This window comes from Phoca vitulina, unplaced genomic scaffold (assembly GCF_004348235.1).
Source record: "Phoca vitulina isolate PV1807 unplaced genomic scaffold, GSC_HSeal_1.0 scaffold95, whole genome shotgun sequence".
Taxonomy (NCBI): Eukaryota; Metazoa; Chordata; class Mammalia; order Carnivora; family Phocidae; genus Phoca; species Phoca vitulina.
The window spans coordinates 897386-916497 of NW_022589798.1; the positions used below are offsets into that span (position 1 = coordinate 897386).

At 49.1% G+C, this 19112-nt stretch overlaps 1 protein-coding gene across 2 annotated transcripts in view; it reads left to right on the forward strand.

Moving 5' to 3' along the window:
- The window catches only part of ITSN1 (intersectin 1), a 215823-nt gene that overhangs the window by 189212 nt on the left and 7499 nt on the right, over nt 1-19112 (forward strand). For both annotated transcript variants that reach the window (XM_032396958.1, XM_032396959.1), the window contains 8 exons: nt 4441-4624; nt 6490-6588; nt 11209-11376; nt 15151-15363; nt 16349-16470; nt 17504-17586; nt 17910-17993; nt 18739-18912. In XM_032396958.1, the coding sequence (XP_032252849.1) occupies nt 4441-4624; nt 6490-6588; nt 11209-11376; nt 15151-15363; nt 16349-16470; nt 17504-17586; nt 17910-17993; nt 18739-18912 (1127 nt within the window). The remainder of the gene's footprint in view (nt 1-4440; nt 4625-6489; nt 6589-11208; nt 11377-15150; nt 15364-16348; nt 16471-17503; nt 17587-17909; nt 17994-18738; nt 18913-19112) is intronic.

The window sequence follows — 19112 nt, forward strand, 5'->3', positions numbered from 1 at the left end:
TGCACCTAGCCATTGTAAGTGCTGGGCTCAGCCCCCCGGCCTTGGAGAGGGGCTGTCCTATCACCTGGGGCAAGCGGGCTGGTTAAGGCCGGAACCTACACGTGCTGAACCTAAAGGGCTGGAGACAAGTTGTTTCAAAATAGACCCAAGAGTTTTCTGTTGGAAATATACCTACAGGTGAACCCCCCCCTCCGTGGGCGACCATCAGTGGGGGGCGGGGCAGTGGCAGGTGTGTCTGATGTTCCCAAGTGGCCCCTGCCGCCCGTCGGGAATGTGCTGCCGCACTGCTCCCCATACCTTCCTGCTCTCCCCCCATCTCACCCTCCCCCCTGTCCTGGCAGGGAAGCAGAAGCCCCCTCCTCGAGCTCTGTCACGGCCAGGCTCGCGCGCTCCTTCCTCCTGTTAGCGCGGATGTGCTCCCCAGCCCCGGAGGTGGAGCCTGGAGTGCTGTTTTCAGCTGGGGAAGCCAGGCTCAGAGAGCGCAAGTGACTTGTTGAAGTCACACAGCAGGCAAGCTTGTGCCCCGGGCTGCTCTGTGGATCACCCACTGGGGGTTCCCGCCAGTCCTGCCCCCGATGGAAAGAACGTGGAACCAGGAGGCAAATGTCCTAAGTTTTTGTCCGGGGTTCCAGCACCTTCTGACTTGTTCTGGGCAGTTTCCTTGGGCAGATGAACTCTTGGACCCCTTGTTTCGGAGCCTGTAAAACTGCAGTCATGGTGCCCGCCTGGTCGAGCGCGCAGGGCTCTGAGGAGCGAGGAGTCCCGTCACACCTACTGGGGGGGACAGCCCCGCCTTCCAGCTCGGTGCCCCTGCGCTCCGGCCCCTTCCTCTGATGACCTGAGAGTTCGTCTGGGTGAACCAATGTCTTCCTATTCTAGATGAAATATTTAATAGTAGCTACCTGGGGACCTGATTTCTTTTTTTTTCTTGTCAATATGCTATTATGCTATTATGCTATTATGAAAATTTTTAAACATACAGAAAAAGGAGAAGGATTATAGGGTGAGCACCCATCTTGTAGACTGCACAGGGAACGTTTTGCTACATCCCTTTGTTACACAGACTTAACTTCCTCGTGCAAAGGAATCACCCCAGTGATAGGGAGATTTTAGGGATCCTTGCAGGCTGGAAGAGGAAGGCATTTTCGGATAAAGAGGATTGAAGGCAGCACTCCCTGGAAGGTCACTAGTGAGCCGACGCCTGTCTGTCACTCCTGATCCAAGGGCCAGTGACTTGTACTTGGGGTGGGAATGGGGAGGACCTGGGATTTAGGAAACAGATAAAGAAGAAATAAAATAAATGAAAATAAAGGGGTGCTAACTGGGCATAGGGACTTCCTATTATGGTTGGGGGTTAGAACAGATGATTCGCTCTTCCTGGTGAGTGGAGAGCTGTGAAATTTGCTTTCAAGAAGAAGAGTAGGGCAGAAAGATCTAGAACCTTTTCACATTAAGAGCGGGCACAGGCCCCTCATACACAGCCATCAGGAGTGACAGCAGAAGGGACGCAGATGAGACGTAGGGCTGCGCAAACCCAGGTGCTGGGCACTGTTTGTGTTTAATCAACATCCTTTCCTGCCTCCTTGCTTGGAGGAAAATGAAGGAGCTTCTCAAAAAAGAACAAAACAGTTTTCCTTAAACATAAAGTATTTGACCTTTTTAACTTAAGATAGATATACTTTTATTTTGAGCAGAAAACAAAAATAAAGAGTAACAAATCCATCTCGGGGGTAGAGACAGGGTGGGGAGACAGGAGGGAACTTTGTCAGGGAGCGGGAGGGAAAAGCCGGGCCTGGAGGAGACGCCAGGAGTGGTGGCAGGGAGAGGAGAAGAGGGCCGCGGGACGCACAGAGAGAAGTCGAGATGGCCTCCTTCTGGACGAAGGACAGGGCCTGCGTGGAGCAGCTCAGGCGTGGAGGCAGGTCTGGGTGCTGGGCCTGTTGTCCCAGGCTCAGTGCTTACAGACCCGGAGCTCCCAGGTCACACCGCCTGGGTTCGAGAACCGCCTCTGTCGTATCAGCTGTGTGAGTTCGGTCGGGTGACTCAGTTTCCACGCGCCTCAGGTGTGCCAACAGCCAGGAGGGAGAATAAGCAATGTATGCAGAAAAGGGTTTGACACCTAGGACGTATGAATACATGCTAGCTCTTGGACTCCAGAGGGTCAGGAGCGCTCATTCATCCAACAAACAGCTGAGGACTCTTGGAAATGTTCATTAGCTGATCGATTACCATGGCAGTTCAAGGCCTTGACCCAGTAAACCTTTATTTTTTTAAAGATATTATTTTTTATTTATTTGAGAGAGAGAGAGAGCACCAGCAGGAGGAGGGGCAGAGGGAGAGGGAGAAGCACGCTCCCTACTGAGCGGAGAGCCTGACATGGGGCTCAATCCCAGGACCCCAGGATCATGACCTGAGCCTAAGGCAGCCGCTTAACCGACAGAGCCACCCAGGCGCCCAACCCAGTAAACCTTTAGATGAGATTATGAACCAGCTCACCAAAGGGCAGAGCTGTGGCGACTGAGTCACGTGACCCCCGAGCCCGGTGACACCCTCCTTTCAAACCCATTCGGGCCCAGTCATCGTAAGTCCTGCCTGTGCAGAACATCCCAGGAGGAGACCCACCCCAGAACCTGACAGGTGCCTGGTCCATAGTCGGGGCCTGACTGTAAGCCTGTCCCCTGGTTGGATAAGTTGAGTGTGTTCTGGATGAGTTCTTCCAGAACCCAGGCGCTGGTTTAACCTCTTCAAGACAATGGCCATCTGCGTGTGCTCTTTCTTCTTTTCCTTGTCTCCTCCGTGATTTTTTTAAAAGTGGGGCAGCAGGGTGGGGTACTTTTATTCCCTTAGAGAAAGATTGTTTTGCTGCTCCTAATATGAAAATGATGGAACGATGGAATTTCTTCCTGTTTCCATCCATAGCAAGTTTATAACATGGTTATGCAGGGCTCTGGTCCCCCATAATTGGGTAATTGGGGGTGACATCACCCTTGAGCAAATTTCTACATGTTGGGAGACATTCCATACCAACCCCCGCAATGAGCGGTGGCCATTTGGCCATCCTGAGGGTATCCAGTGGCCCCACCCCCCACACCAAGCAGCCAGTGCTGACCAGTGCTTCTCCATATGAGGGCATCTGCTTGAGGTGGAATTACTAATTGTTCAGACCACCTAACTTCCTGCCCTTCAGATTTCTCTCCTGGACTTGTTTGCCCAGCCCAAAGATTTTTCTTTAGCCAAAAATGTAGGAGAGAGAAGGTAAAGTGGTCTCAAGTTTTTAAAGCCTAATGCTAATATTGCAGAGCTTCCTTGGAATTCTTACAGAGCCATATCCTTACCTCAGGGCTTCTCCAGCATGGCCATGAAAGTAGCCAAAGGAATTTAGAGTAACAACTTCCCAACTTTATGTTAAAATCATATATCATACCATTCTGTTCCATCCACCCACCCATCCATCCACCCACCCATCCATCCATCCATCCATCCATCCATGCAACCATCCATCCATCCATCCACCATCACTGGGGGAGGCAGAACACACTCATGGCCTCCGGTGTTGTGGTCCTGCCCTCCTAGCGCATCGCTCTCCTTGCTGTGTAGAGGCTCAGTGATGTGCCCTCTAGAGGCTGGTGTTAGGAGCTCACATACTGGAGTTGGGTGGGTTGCACAGTCTTGGCTCTCATGGCCCTCAACACTCCGACTGCAGCTGGATCTCAGAACAAACACCTCCCAGCCCCTTCAGTCTCTTCTCAACTTCCAGGAGATGAATTGTTTGGGTTCACTGGTCCATTATCATATAAATAGGCTTCTCTTCAGAACTTCCTAACCCAGTCAATTTCAAATTAGCCACAGCGATGAAGCAGTGAACAGCACAGATAGTTCAGATAACCATTTATCCCAGGCTTTGGTGAACATAATGGGATTATTTCTCTGTGGCAGTTGATTTACCATCTTAATTATGTTCTGTTTAGTCTGAAAATGAGCCTCTATGTCCCTTGGCAACGGTAGCTTCCCTCGGGTGACATTGGCTGGGAACAGACTCAGTGCTGGGCCATACTAGCCTGGGACTTAGACCACAGATAATCCATAAAGTGAGACGTCGACACAGGGATCCTGTCTGAGTTACGAGAGAAATGATCCCCTATTTCTCCATAAGAAAGAAAAATATATTTTTCATGCTGACTTGTTCAGCAAAGATGTCTCTGAAAAGTTATTCCTAAGAACCAGCAGACAGCCATCAGGCCAAAGAAAACTGCCCTGGTGATACCTCTCTGTAGCACCGGACGTGCTTCTTTTCTGTTCCTTGTCTCCCCCAGTAGATCCTTTAGTGGCCCTGGGTTTGTGCCCCTCCCACACGTTCTGTTTCTGTATGGCCTCAAAGTGTGCCCCGTCACCGGCGGCTAGCGTGAAGGCAGGGGGCTCACTTCCCGTGTCCCCGTGCAGAGCGCTGCGGGTCCGCAAGAAGATGTCAGGGGAGAAAATGCCCGTGAAGATGATCGGCGACATCCTGACCGCCCAGCTGCCGCATATGCAGCCCTACATCCGCTTCTGCAGTTGTCAGCTCAACGGAGCTGCCCTGATCCAGCAGAAGACAGACGAGGCCCCGGACTTCAAGGAGTTTGTCAAAGTAAGGAGTCCAGGCTCAGCCAAGCCCCGGCCCCTCAGTGGCTGACGCAGGGCAGCGGGGTGTGCGAGGAGCGAATTCAAGCCTGCCAGCATATTCCTGCTAAAAACAGCCAGTGGGACCGAGGTCTTGGCCAAGCAATAGGGGCCCGCCGCGGGCTGGCAGGTGGGGCTTTGACCAAAGGGCTGGGCTTGGAGAGGAGGGGCCAGCCTGCACCCGGAAACTCTGACCTGTGGTCCCCGTGTTAGCGGTGTTATTTGGATGCAGGTTCAAATCTTCGATCTCATTTGTCAGGCCCAGCGGGGCTGGTGCATCTGAGGTGCCCCATTCTGTTTGGTCTGAGCACCCCCCGTTCTTTGCTGCAGAGGGAATGGCCGGGAATCTCAAGGGACCCTTTGTTCCTTTTCCAGTTGGTTTTTGTGGTTGGCCTCGAGCTCTAAAAAGCGTGTGGGGTGAGTGTGGGATGCCAGGACCTCTGCCTCGGGGGATAATAGGGGTCTCAAGAGCCATATGTCCCCCAAGGGACATCTGAGGAGGTGGGCCCCGTGCTGCTGGGGGCTGCAGGCCTTGGGACTTGGCCTTGGCCAGGGCAGGTCCCCGCTGGCCCCACTGGTCCACTCAGCCTCCGTGTCTCCCAGAGAAAGAATCAAATAACTTTTGCGGAACCTCAGTTACATTTTGGTGAGTAGACCAATAATACTAACAGCAGGCTTCTCTTTGTACCTCGTGCACTTGGGGGCAGGCCATTCCCTCCCCCACCACTAAGCACGTTTGTGGAATCATCATTGTGAGATCTCTCCTTGACCGCAGCATCCCACATGCTTGTTCTTTCCTTTTCCCCTGGTGTTTCTCAACATTAAATGCTTTGATTTGCTAGCCGATGAATGGGGGGGCATTCTAAAGTCATTCGAAGGGGAGAAATATTGGTAAAAAGTAGGCCCAGGGTGGTCTAGAGACTGGAGAGCAGATGCTGGGCCACCTGGGCTTTCAGCCAAGGGCCGGTCCTCCCCGGACACAAGGCAGGATGAATTCATCACTGGATGCACTTGAGCTTGAGGGAAATGCTGACACCACCCAGGACAGGGGGCCTGTTTCCCCTCCCTCATCACCTCTCCTCGCCTCACCCCTGTGGGGGTTTGACACGCCTTTGCCACGTATGAGGTGTTCCTGGAATGATGATGTCCATGGCAGGAGCAGGTTGGAAAGCTGACACCTCCCGGGACCTGGGGCCTAGGTCATGGCAACTGCCCGTTTCTAAGGTGTTAAACCTGGCCAGTGCCTTTGAGAGCTGAGTCACCACATAATCCCTGTGACTTACAGACGGGATCATCTTTTGGGATAGGACCCTTTCCTCTGGCTGAATTGACAAAAGGGACAGGTGGTCTAGGGTGGGGACAACCCGCAAGACTTGAGGTTGTAGTCCTTTCCCCCCCTCCTGTCTCAGCACCACTGTCCCCACCTGCCTGGGGCTCCCACGGGTGTGTGTGGGCTCCATCCGAATGAGACAACGAGATTCAGCCGCTCTGGCATCTCTGGGACTTAAGGGGAGTTTCTATTCTAACTCTACAGCCTCGTGTTTCTTCTTCCTCTTGGGGCTGTTCAAAAGGTCTGGCAGATACACAGAAGAAATATTCTCTGTAGAGCCAGAATCTCACCTCTGTAAGGGAGGGACTGTGTGTCCCCGGGAGGGGGTGGGTCTCCAGTCGCCATCGTCCTGGACCGGGATATCGAGTCAGGCCCTTCCAACGCCAGGCTCCTCTGTTCTCGTCCAGATAAATGAGACAATGTGATGGCGCGGGGGGGAGCGGATGTCCCTGAATGGACTTTGCAGATTTCTTAAGGACATTTAAAAAACTCTCTCATTTCAGAGGCTGGCAATGGACCCTCGATGTAAAGGGATGCCTCTCTCCAGTTTTATACTGAAGCCTATGCAACGGGTAACAAGATACCCACTGATCATTAAAAATGTAAGTACCCATCTTGCCTTTTCAAGCAGAGGAATGCTTTCTCAGCATTTCAGGGATCCAGGGTCACGGGCAAGATCCCCCAGCCAACGTACCTGGTATCTGTTGTGTAGAATCATACACCAAGGGGATGTTGGAAGTATCTGCTTGGTAACTCAGAAAGAAAAGCTGTTTATTGTGAAAAGAGCTAATAATATACAGTCTTCAGCTGTGTGACCAAGTGGCTTTTACCTCATAAGTTGGAAAATGCAAGCTCAGTTCTTTGGTTCTTTTCTTAATAGAGGTATAACGCCGGGGCGCCTGAGTGGCTCAGTCGTTAAGCGTCTGCCTTCGGCTCAGGTCATGATCCCAGGGTCCTGGGATCGAGCCCCGCATCGGGCTCCCTGCTTGGTGGGAAGCCTGCTTCTCCCTCTCCCACTCCCCCTGCTTGTGTTCCTGCTCTCGCTGTGTCTCTCTCTGTCAAATAAATAAATAAAATCTAAAAAAAAAAAAAAAAAATAGAGGTATAACGCCTTCATGCCTCAATTTTCCCAGCAGGAAAGAGAAAGAAATGTCATGCCTACCACCCATCCTCAAAAATCCATCGTGAAGCCAATACCAAAAGAAAAAAAAATAGGGTTTCAGTGTTTCTATCTGTAATATGAGTGAGCAGACCCAGACATCCTCTGAACCTGTGATTATATAACCATAAGGGGGATGGCTCCCGGAGAGAGGTTTTAGATCTGGTTCCCTTTCGTGGAGACTTTAGCAACCCAGATCTGGGCGCCGGTGTGCTCATTGCTGTTAGGGTGTTACTGCCTTTTGGGTCTCTCAGTGGCCGAGTCAGGAAATACACATATGTATATTCATACATACATGCTTATATGTAAGTGTACACACATACCTTTATATTTATTGCTAGATCAATCCATGTAGATAATAATGCATGTTAAAACCCATGAGCTCACACTGATACGTCCTGTTCTAATCTTATACCACAGACTTGATTCTAGCCTTCCCCCTTTCTATACTTATAACTTCTTTTCTATGAGAAACCTCCCTCTCATCATCAATACATTTACTGATTTGCTCAGACCCCTTATAGTAACCCATCTCCCTCCACATAAGCCATCTCCTCCGTCCAACCCCAGCTTGGCCCCACAAAGTACACTGTGGCCACCTTGGCTGAATTAAATAATTAGTTTTGAATCAGGCTCTCAACCTACTGTTTCCTCTCTTCCAACTTGACAGTTGTTATTTAACTGGTGCGGTACTTCTCTTTTTTCCCCCCAAATTTAATTGCACATTGGAGCTGGAAATGAGCTTTTAAAATAGGTGTTCTAGATCTAGGCAATGGCGGCGGGGGTGGGGTGGGGGTGGGGGCAAAAACAAGGAAAGAACCGAGAGTCATAAATATTAAAAAGGAAAAAACAAATTATTGTTATTTGCACAAACATGATTGCTGCCCTTTAGAGGACCCGAGAGTGAACTGAAAAATAGTGGAACCAAGAAGAGAAATTTTAAAAGGTGGCCAGTTACAAGATACATGTGAAAAACTATAAAAGTACTAAAATGAAATATTGTATATGATGCTGAGGTGGAGAAATTCTTAGCATGGCAGTAAGGACAGAGATTTAAAAGATTTAGAGTTGTAGCAACTTAAAAAAATATTTTATTCTGGAAACAACCTAGATATTAAATAGAGCAAATGAATTGTGGTAGACCTGTACTCGGAAAATATTTTTAAAAACAGAGACTTCAGGGGCACCTGAGTGGCTCAGTCGGTTAATTGTCTGCCTTCGCCCCAGGGACCTGGGGTTGAGCCCCACATCGGGCTCCCTGCTCAGCACGGAGCCTGCTTCTCCCTCTCCCTCTGCCCCTCCCCCACTTGTGCTCACTCTGTCTCCCTCACTCTCTCTCTCAAATAAATAAATAAAATCTTAAAAAAAAAACCAAACAACAGAGACTTCTATGTATTAGCATGGAATGGCATCCAGAAAATACCATTAAGTAAAAAAAAAAAACCCTTCATGAGCAATCTTACAGTGTAGTTCATTTTATAAAACAGAGGAAAAACTATGTGTGATTATTAAATGTATGCAGAGCATCTAAAAGGAGTTCAAGGGATGCCCTTTGGTCTGTTGGCATGGTTACCCCTGGGGAGGATAGTGAAAGGGAACTTTCACATTTGCTCTATGTACTTCTGTATTGTTTGGATCTTGCAGATCAAGAATGTGTCAATATACTATTTGCATAAAGATTTTTCTTAAAGTTTTCTGTGTGACAAAATATAATGAACAACAATGAAAGACAAATGATAGATGTAAACTGGGTAAACACATTTTATACTCAGGTAAGTAGGTACTGAAATATACATAGATTACTTATCTATATCTATGTATCTATCATATATCTGATAAGGGGGTAACATCCAAAATATATAAAGAACTCATATAACCCATACAATAGCAAAAAACCCCAACAACCTGATTTAAAAATGGCTGAGGATCTGACTAGGCATTTTTCTGAAAATACATAGTGCTTAAGAGGTACATGAAAAGATGCTCTATGTAATTAATCATCGGGGAAATGCAAATCAAAACCGTAATAAAGTATCACCTCACATTGTTAGAATAACTATTATAAAAAAGACTAGAGGGGCACCTGGGTGGCTCAGTTGTTTGAATATCTGCCTTTGGCTCAGGTCATGGTCCCAGGGTCCTGGGATCGAGCCCAGCATCAGGCTCCGTGTTCAGCAGGGAGCCTTCTTCTCCCTCTCCCTCTGCACACCGAACCCCCCCCCCCACTCATGCTCTCTCTTGATATTTCTTGCTCTCTCAAATAAATAAATAAAATCTTTTTTTAAAAAAAGGCTAGAAATAACAAGTGTTGATAAGGATGTGGAGAAAAAGGAATACTTGTCCACTGTTGGTAGGAATATAAATTGGTGCAGCCACAATGGAAAACAGTAAGTAGATTCCTCAAAAAATTAAAAATAGAACTACCATATACAACCCAGCTATTCCACCTCTTGGTATTTACCTGAAGAAAATAAGAGCACTAATTCAAAAAGATACATGCACCCCCATGTTCATTGCAGCATTATTTATAATAGCCAAGACATGGAAACAACCTAACTGTCCATTGATGGATAGAAATTATATATATATATATATATATATATATACACACACACACACCATATATATGTATATAATATATAATAGAATATTGTTCAGACATAAAAAAACAGTGAAATCTTGCCTTTTGTGTCAACACGGATGGACCTTGGGGGCATTATGCTAAGTGATATAACTCAGAAAGACAAATACCATATGATCTTTCTTATGTTTGGCATCTTAAAAACAATTAATTAAAGAAAACCCCCAAGCTCATAGATACGGAAAACAGATTAGTGGTTGCCAGAGGCAAGGGTCGAGAGTGGCATAAATGGGTGAACTATTTTTGTTTTCTTTTTGGTTCTTAGTTTAAATAAATTGAAGAAAAAAAAAAAGAAAGCAAAACCAAACCAAAACCAAAACAAATGAATTTGCACAAGCCAGCTGTGTGGGCTCCCAGTCTAGGGCTGCAGTCCTTAGACTTGGCTGCACATTAGAATCACCCAGAGAGCTCTAGAAAATACCTGCACGTGGAGTCCCTCCCCCAGGGATTTGGTCAGGGATGAGGCATCAGGAGTTTCCACAAGGATCCTAGCTACAGCCAGGATTGGCCCGGAGGGTGGGGATGTTGTTGATGATTGGAGAAGGCAGGACCCAGAATGTGCATTTTTCTCAATTTAGGTGCTTCCCTAGGACTTTAAGCCAAAGGGTACCTTTGAGGTGAGATACTATTCAAGGTTAGGTCCATGTGAATTATTTGTGTGTGGACAAGTCCTAAGCAGGTACACCTTCCACATCCCCTGGTGCATTCCAAAACTGGCTCAGGGCCTTTCTTCATGACTGCTTTTAATGCACTCTAAGTCCTTTGAGAATCTGATGGTCATGGCTCTCATTCACTGAGCACCTTCTAAGGGCCAGGTACTTTTCGAAGTGCTTCACTCTATCAAATCATTTAGTCCTCCAGGTAACCTTAAAAAGGAGGTGCTGTGGAGCATCCCCACTTTTCATATAAGGAAACTGAGGCTCAGAACATTTGGGGGACTGGCCCATGTATGGCTGGTCACTGGCAGAGCCCAGATGTTAATGCAGGAGGCCTAGCTGCTGGCTGGCTTGGAGTGTTCTACGCAGAAAACCACACATGTGCTCAGATGCACCCTTGGCACGCTGTTCCAGAGCTGCGCCGATGCCTGCAGCTCGCGCGGACCTAGGAAAAGAGCCGTTTTCTAGGGGAAAATCCCTGAGGATGCATTGTTACCCTGGCTGCAGCCACTGCCCTCCTCAAACCCCAAGCGTAAATAATGTGGCATCCCCTCCCTCCCCAGGGGACCCGGCCAACAACGGGTGGCCATCTTGCTCATGTCATGGCTGCAGCTGGGCGCTCAGAGCGGCAGCTTCCCAGGTGGGCACCCATCAGGAAAGGTGGGTGCCGTGCCCTGCCTCTGTTGGGCCCTCCAGGACTGCGCTCCCCCCCCCCCAGGGCCCACCTGCACCACCTGACGCTGCTGTCTTGTGTCCTCTTCCGTAGATCCTGGAAAACACCCCCGAAAACCACCCTGACCACAGCCACTTGAAGCACGCCCTGGAGAAAGCGGAGGAGCTGTGCTCGCAGGTGAACGAAGGGGTGCGGGAGAAGGAGAACTCGGACCGGCTGGAGTGGATCCAAGCGCACGTGCAGTGTGAAGGCCTGTCTGAGGTAGCTGCCCGCGGGCTGGAACCCGGGCCGCCCCCGCCAAGCTGAGTCTTGGCCGCCAGCCTGGAGGAGGAGGCGGGCAGGATCGTTCTCTCTTCCCCCTGCTTCTTATCCGCCGCCCCTTCACCTGTCCACTGACTTCTTTATTTCCATTTTCCGAAGTTCCGTTCATGTTGTCAGATCTGCTGGCTTCTCTCTCGTGTCTTGCTCTTGCACAAGTGGCCACGCTTTTCATTTTTTTTCCTAACATTTTAAACATAGTCCCAATCAGGACATTCCACCATCTACAGGCCTGGAGCTCGCTCTTGTCTGTCGGTTCTGCTAGCCGTCACTGCGCATGCCTGCTTCTCTGTCTGTGCTGTGATTTTTGATTGTGAGGTCCGTGTTCCTTGGAGCTTTGCCTGAGGGGTCTGGAGTTGCATTCCTCCCGAGAGAATTGCTACCAGCATCACCCCAGATTAAATGTAGAGGGGTCTGGGGATCACACTGCTGTGTGAATTGTCATTGTGGACTTGGGCGAGGGCTGCCTTGCGGTTGCAAATTCTCAGGGGCATTTTTTTTCATAGCACTTAGTCCAAGGTCAATAGCAAGCAAGTCTTCTTGTTCCTCCCTTCTGTGCTTGAGTTTACTTGTCATTCTTCCTCTACGAGAAAGTTTTTTGTGGCTGTCTCCTGTTAGATCCTTCCGCTCACGTGGGCCCTCCATACATTGCTCGGCTCGCACCCCACGTGACCTTTGAAATGGAAGCCCAAGGTCAACTAGATTCAAGAGAGACTCTCAGGGTTGAAGCCGGCTTTGGGGTTGGCTTATCTTCTGGGGTGCACCTTTTCATTTTGTTTTTGGCCTCTGCACATTTTTTACTTTTTATATATTTTTTATCAATTTGCTTGCATTTAAAAAGTGCATTTTTATATTTTACTGAGTTTTTAAATTTTTCACTGGATGTGTCAGAGTATCTAGTCCACCATACTGCCAGGAACAGAAGTTTCTCTTCTAGTATTTCTTTTCTTGTCACTTTCCCTTCCTATAGTTTCATTGATTCTTTCTGTCTGTTTTTCCCTCTCTCTGCCTCTGCATGCATGTGCGTGTGTGCGCGCACACACACACACCATTCACTAGGGTTTACCAAAATGCCCAGGCAGAATGTGTCCCCCTCGTCCACTCTCCCTGTGGCTGCTCCCTTCTTCCAATGCTTTGAAGGCAATCACTAGCTGAGGAAGTCACCACCACAGATTCCTCGCCTGCCTCACCTCCTTGTCCGTCTTCAGGGTTAGGTGTGTGATAAACAGAGCTGTGGGAACAGCCCTGTGGAAATGCGTTTTGGAACTCTGTGTTGATATGCAATCCAGGGGCATCCATTGGTCGGTTGGCTCACTGATGCTTTCATCCGTTCGTCTACTCAGTAAACATTAAACAATTCTCGAGTGCCATGGCCTAGTACTAGACACTAAGGACAACGAAAATCAGTAAAATGTGACCTCTGCCGTCCCTCAGGTTCTACAGTTCTGGATGAAGTGGTGGTGGGCGGGGCTAACCCAGTGTTTACAACAAAATATAAGGAGTGGGAAGGCGGAACGAGGTTCGGGTGCTGTGGGAACACAGGGTGGGGAGGAAGGGACAGTCACAGGGGGATTCAGGGAAGCATCGGAGATGGAGACAGGTGGCTGCGTGTTGAAGGATGAAGATATCTGTCCTGGAAGGCATCCAGGGGGTGGGCCTCCCAGTGGAGGGCATGTCCTGAGCCGGGCATCTGTAGAGCAATAGATGATATGGCTTTATGGCAAGTGGAAGCCAGGGGAGCAAGCGCAGAGGAGGTTAACTCGATCCTGCAGACAGCGCACCTGAACAGCTCCTGAATCCGGGCAGCAGGACATGGTGACCTGCTCTTTGGAAAGGGGCCCTTCCCCGAGTCTCGCAGCTGCCCTCAGGAGGACTCAGCGAAGCCTGGGTCTTCTTAAAACATTAAGTATAGGGACGCCTGGGTGGCTCAGTCTTCGTCTGCCTTTGGCTCAGGTCATGATCCCGGGGTCTTGGGATCAAGCCCCATATTGGGCTCCCTGCTTGGTGGGGAGCCTGCTTCTCCCTCTGCCTGCAACTCCCCCTGCTTGTGCTCTCTCTCTCTCACAAATAAATAAAATCTTTAAAAAACAAACAAAAAACATTAAGCATAAAAAAAAAGCTCTTAACCTTTGAGTTTTGTGGCTTCCGTACCCTCTTTGAGATAGACTGTTTTCCTTCCTACTGATCAGTCTTACCTAGCTTTGTACACCAGCTTTCGTCTTGTCTGTGTGGTGTTCACCATACAATCAGGGAGAGGGGGCATGCTGGCTTCTGTCTGCTGGCCCAGATCTGGACTCATCCCCGTGATTAAGTTTCAAATACATGCTGTCTTTAGCATCCTTGTCCTAAGATAGAGAAACGTTCCCAATTCATTTATATTCATTGTTAGCCTGGCCTTGTGGTGGCCCCACACTTGGAGGAGGATGAATAAATGACGTCATCTTTATGTGATCCAGGCGGCCTTCTCTGGATTCATAGTCTGTCCCCACATGGCTTGAACTCTCTCTTGGCGAGCAACATGGATCTCCAGATTCCTGTTCAGAGTGTAAAAGGGTAAAGAATACCCTCTGAAGGCTCCCATGTGGGTGTCACCTTCAGTCTTTGGGGCTCTCTCAGAGCCCTCACCCCTCCTTGTACCCAAGAGTGGAGTGGAGTGGTCACTCTTCCTTATGCCTATAGGTCTCCAGTCACAGAGGCACTGCTGATCCTTTCCCCCACGATGGAGGGAGATGCGTGGCCACCAACATCTCTTGGGGGACCCATGGTGTGAACCCTGTCACCTCTTCACAAATACCCTCCTCAGGGAGATCTACAGGGTTCATAGCTCTGGGGAGTATTGGCCTTGAAGGTTGCTGGTGGAGATTTCCCCCTGGGGCCATCCCTCAGTCTCTCCTCCGGCTACCAAGAAAGTGAGTCTTTATGGGGTCATTTTTCTGCCTCAGTCTCCCTCTGCCCCTTCAGAAACTGCTCACATGGATGATAGAGCCCAGTGGGATGATAGAGCTGGCTTTCAGCAGCCTTTGGAGCCATCTCCAAGGTTTGGGAAGTGGCAGGAAAAGTGTCCCCTTCCCATTTTCAGGACGAGGGAGTTGGTTAAGATTCCATGCGCACCACGCTGTGTCCACTCTGCTTGGCTTTGAAACGTCATTCAGCACCCCTGAGTCTTGCAGTCGCCCACGTGCTAGGGGCCTGGACTCTAGCCACACCTGGGAAAGTAACGTGTGTCCTATAGAATTGTACACAGAGTAGTTGCTGCTTTCCAGAAGCTCAAGGGACTGTGGGAGCCTGTGTGGGGTCGTCACTGGAGCAGGTTCATGCCCCCGCTAGGACACAGCACATACTCATCGAGGCGGCGGGAGAGGGCTCAGAACTTTCTTCCTGCTTCCCATTTCCTAGCCAATAAGAGGGAGAGGGCCACCAGTCACCCTGAGACACTAGTAGACCCCTAGGGAGAAAGCAGTAGGAATTATACTCAAGACTCATCTGGACACTCGGAATCCCCGGAACTGGGTCCTTGACTGACATTGACTCCTTGGCTCTGAAAGGCATTGGCTGATGTCTGCAAAGCAGTCCTTGACTTGAGCCTCAGACTCAGGCCCGCTGGGGGCAAGCCTCAGATTCTGACGGAGCTCGGGCTTTCAGACGCAGAAAAACAGAAATCAAAAAAATGACCTCACCTCATTGTGTCTTCTTTGGGTTTTGTTTTTCCTTTCTCAGCAACTCGTGTTCAATTCAGTGACCAATTGCTTGGGGCCGCGCAAGTTTCTGCACAGTGGGAAACTCTACAAGGCCAAGAGCAACAAGGAGCTGTATGGCTTCCTCTTCAATGACTTCCTCCTGCTGACCCAAATCATAAAACCCTTGGGCTCTTCCGGCACCGACAAAGTCTTCAGTCCCAAATCTAACCTGCAGTATAAAATGTACAAAACTGTAAGTTTGATTCCAGATGGCAATCTCAGGGTTGGGGAGTAGAAAGTTCCCAAAAGGAGTCAGTCTTAGCAGGGTTTGGGGGCCGTGGCATGGAGGAGAAGGCAAAGGGGTGAGCCAGGATTTAGGGTAACTGAGGCAATGCAGTTCCAGCATTCTCAGAAGATGAACAACGTTCAGTTCGATTGATGAAACATCTATTAGCTTCCAAATGGCCGCCGTAGGTCACCAGGTGAAGGCAGGCCGCCCTGGGCTGGCGGGGCTCAAGGCCTAGGGTTACAGATGAGGCAGGCGTGGGAAAGCTCCAAACTAGAGCTCCAGCGCCCCGCCTTCCAAACATTCCCAGATCCGCCTCTAAGCTCCTCAGGGTAGCTTGAAACATCTGTGCCCCTTACCTTGGCCAACAAAAGCCAATCTAAACAGTCAATGTGTGGGGAATTTCCCTCTGCTGTTTATTTGGTCTGCTCCGATGTACACAGCTGTGTTCGTGTGTCTTCGTGTCATGGGGTGCTATTTTCCTAAATTTGCCTGTGTGGGGGTGTTTTTACAGAGTTTTCTCTGAAGCGGCAGTTAGCCTGATTGTGGGGAAAAGAACAACGTACTTAATGCGGATTGTCACTAGCAACTTTGTAGGAAAATCTTTGGAGGGAATTGGCTGGAGGTGAAGTTAGGGAGACTGTTTGCTGATTAGGATTTGCTATGGCCAAAACAGACTGGTCAAGGCTTTTTCTGAAGGACCTAAAAAACACCGGCAAAATGGAGGAGGCAAAAATCCCTATTTATAGTTTGTAATACATGATATTGATACTAACACAAAATCATTATTCCAGTAGAATTTACTGGAACGCACACACACATGCACACACACACACACACACACACTCAGTTTAGTTTACTGGAACATTAGCTCACACACATTCATCGTTCACTGAAACACGCAGAGTCCCAGTCTGGTTTTATAATGGTTTTATAATGCATTGTTTTTCAGCCTATTTTCCTAAATGAGGTTCTAGTAAAATTACCCACTGACCCTTCTGGAGATGAGCCCATCTTCCACATCTCCCACATTGACCGAGTCTACACCCTCCGAGCCGAAAGCATAAATGAAAGGTAAGACCTGCCACCTCCCCGGGCCCAGGGCCCCACCTCCAGTGCCCGGGGCCCCACCGGGTGCTGGACGCACGTAGGACATTTAATTAATCAGCAGGTCCCAAGATTTCTTGAGTTGCAGTACCATGACCTCTGGCTGGAGCGGGTAGGAGAAAGGTCTTAATACTTTTCTAGAGCCTCTCAAAAGTTTAACACATGGCGTGAATTTTTCAAAATAAAAGGAATTGAAACTAATTTTGCTTGAGAATTTCTTTAAAAGACATTTTCATCATTCTTTGAGATCACGTTTCCTAAGGTTTCCCAGGTGGCAGAAGCCAATAGGAAGGCGATTTGGGGATTAATGGGACCCCCCCAAGCCCGACCCCGTCCTCAGTTGGCTCACTTGGACAGGCGTTCTGGATCTCAAAGCAGGGGGGTATTTTGCTTCAATCGTGTATTCAAGACTCTGCCTTAGAGCCAAATGAAATAGATCTTTTCTGAAGGGTGAACTTGACACAAGGCCAACAACATTCCAAAGAACATTCATGCCAAGCAAGAAAATTGGCCAAAGTTATCATGCAGATGGGTCTCTGAAAATGAAGGAGAAAGCATTATGCCAAAGTGCTTCTCCCGGAGTGTGTTTGCTTTGCTATGTAAAGAGCTTCCCTCTCTGGGAAATGGTTTTGTCCTTCCCTTGGATGGTTTAGTGAGAGAGATCCTTCTGGCCTTCTTCAGGGAGACAAATACGAGATGCTTTTCCATAAGGGAGGAGGGAGTTGCACGCCAATATCTCCAGGACAGCATCTCTCTGCCACGGGGACACCAAGGCCAAGGCAGGTCTCAAGTACATCAATAAAAATGTCACTCATCCCTTCCTTATTAATGGTAGGAAAAATCACTGGCACCGTTTGACACAAAACCGGACTTTCTTTCCCAGCCTTTGTTCTTAAGAGCAAAGGAACAAAGCGGGTAGGATCCTGGAGGCTGAGTTCGAAGCCCTGAAAGCTGTTTCCTGAGTTCTGTTTGGCACCTTTCTGTCTTTTTTCTTCCCAAGGACTGCCTGGGTGCAGAAAATCAAAGCTGCTTCAGAACTCTATATAGAGACTGAGAAAAAGAAACGGGAGAAGGCGTACCTGGGTATGCATCGCTCAGCGGCATGGCCCGTGTGTCCTGCCAAGCTGGGGCAGTGAAGTTTGGGCCCAGAGTCCTTGAAGCTGGAAAGATGGGCTGGGCCTGGAGGGGGAGGCGGGGCCTGAGAAGGGATGGAAGTTGGGGAGAGGGAGAGTGGGGTGCAGGATGAGGGTGGAGCGTAAATTCCAGGAACCAGGAAGCCAGCATGTAAGAGGGAGACGGGGGGGGGGGGGGGGGGGGGGCAGCTACATGAAATTGATCTGAAGCCAGCAAGGGTGGGAAAGGTGTTTCAGTGAAGGCATCTTGTGTTCTTCTTCCTGCCATCACAGTCCGCTCCCAAAGGGCAACAGGTATCGGAAGGTTGATGGTGAACGTTGTTGAAGGCATTGAGCTGAAACCCTGTCGGTCACATGGTAAGGACCCCAAATTCCCTCCAGCACGGGGTAGTGGCGGAAGTCTTTTCTGTAAGCCTCCAGCCAGCTTTATGTCAAACGTGCTATTTCCATGACCCTAAATTTCCTTCCAGAATTGGTCTTTCTAACACTTTTTAAAAACCCAGAGTATTTTTTTTTTCTTTCTTAATTTAATCCTTCCCACCATTTTGCTTTTCAGAGAGATCTGAGTGGTTGCCATTTCATGGTGGATGTGATGCAATCTAAGCCTCTAGCAAGGAGACTGGAGAGGCCTAGTTTTAAAGTCCGTTAATCTAATGATTTAAGTGTTATAAATATTTAAGTATCATAGTTTAAGTGTGTGAGGCTGAATGGTGGGAGTTTTCTCTCAGATTCTCCATTTTTTATAAAAAAGACTTAATTTATTTATTTGAGAGAGAGCGAGAGCCAGCATATAAGCAGGGGGAGGGGCAGAGGGAGAGGGAGAGGGAGAAGCAGGCCCCCCACCGAGCAGGGAGCCCAACGCGGGGCTCGATCCCAGGACTCTGGGACCATGACCTGAGCCAAAGGCAGACGCTTAACCAACTGAGCCACCAGGCGCCTCTACATTCTCCATTTTATGCCATTTATCAGATGTGGCAATGGGGGGAGGTAAAAATGAGGGGTATGGAGGGAAATTGCTGCCCACCGTAGAGAAGACCCTGCCATGCCATGCCGAGGAGAGCCTGCAGCCAGGCGCGAGTCCAGCAGACTCTATCCACTCTAGGAAAGAGTAACCCATACTGTGAGGTGACCATGGGCTCCCAGTGTCACATCACCAAGACCATCCAGGACACTCTGAATCCCAAGTGGAATTCCAACTGCCAGTTCTTCATCAAAGACCTGGAGCAGGAGGTCCTGTGCATCACCGTGTTCGAGAGGGACCAGTTCTCTCCAGACGGTGAGTAGAGAATGGCCCCCTGACGTGTCCTTCGTCCTTCCCTGTCACTCAGCTTTCGTGGGTAAATTGCTTCCTATCTGGGAACTTGGTGCCCAGAATTTTTTGGCTTCCCTCCAGAGAGATGAGGTTGGCATAAGACAAGACTCAGCCTCTCCTAGACAGAGGCCTTCACTGATGCTGTGGCATCTCGGAGAAGGTGG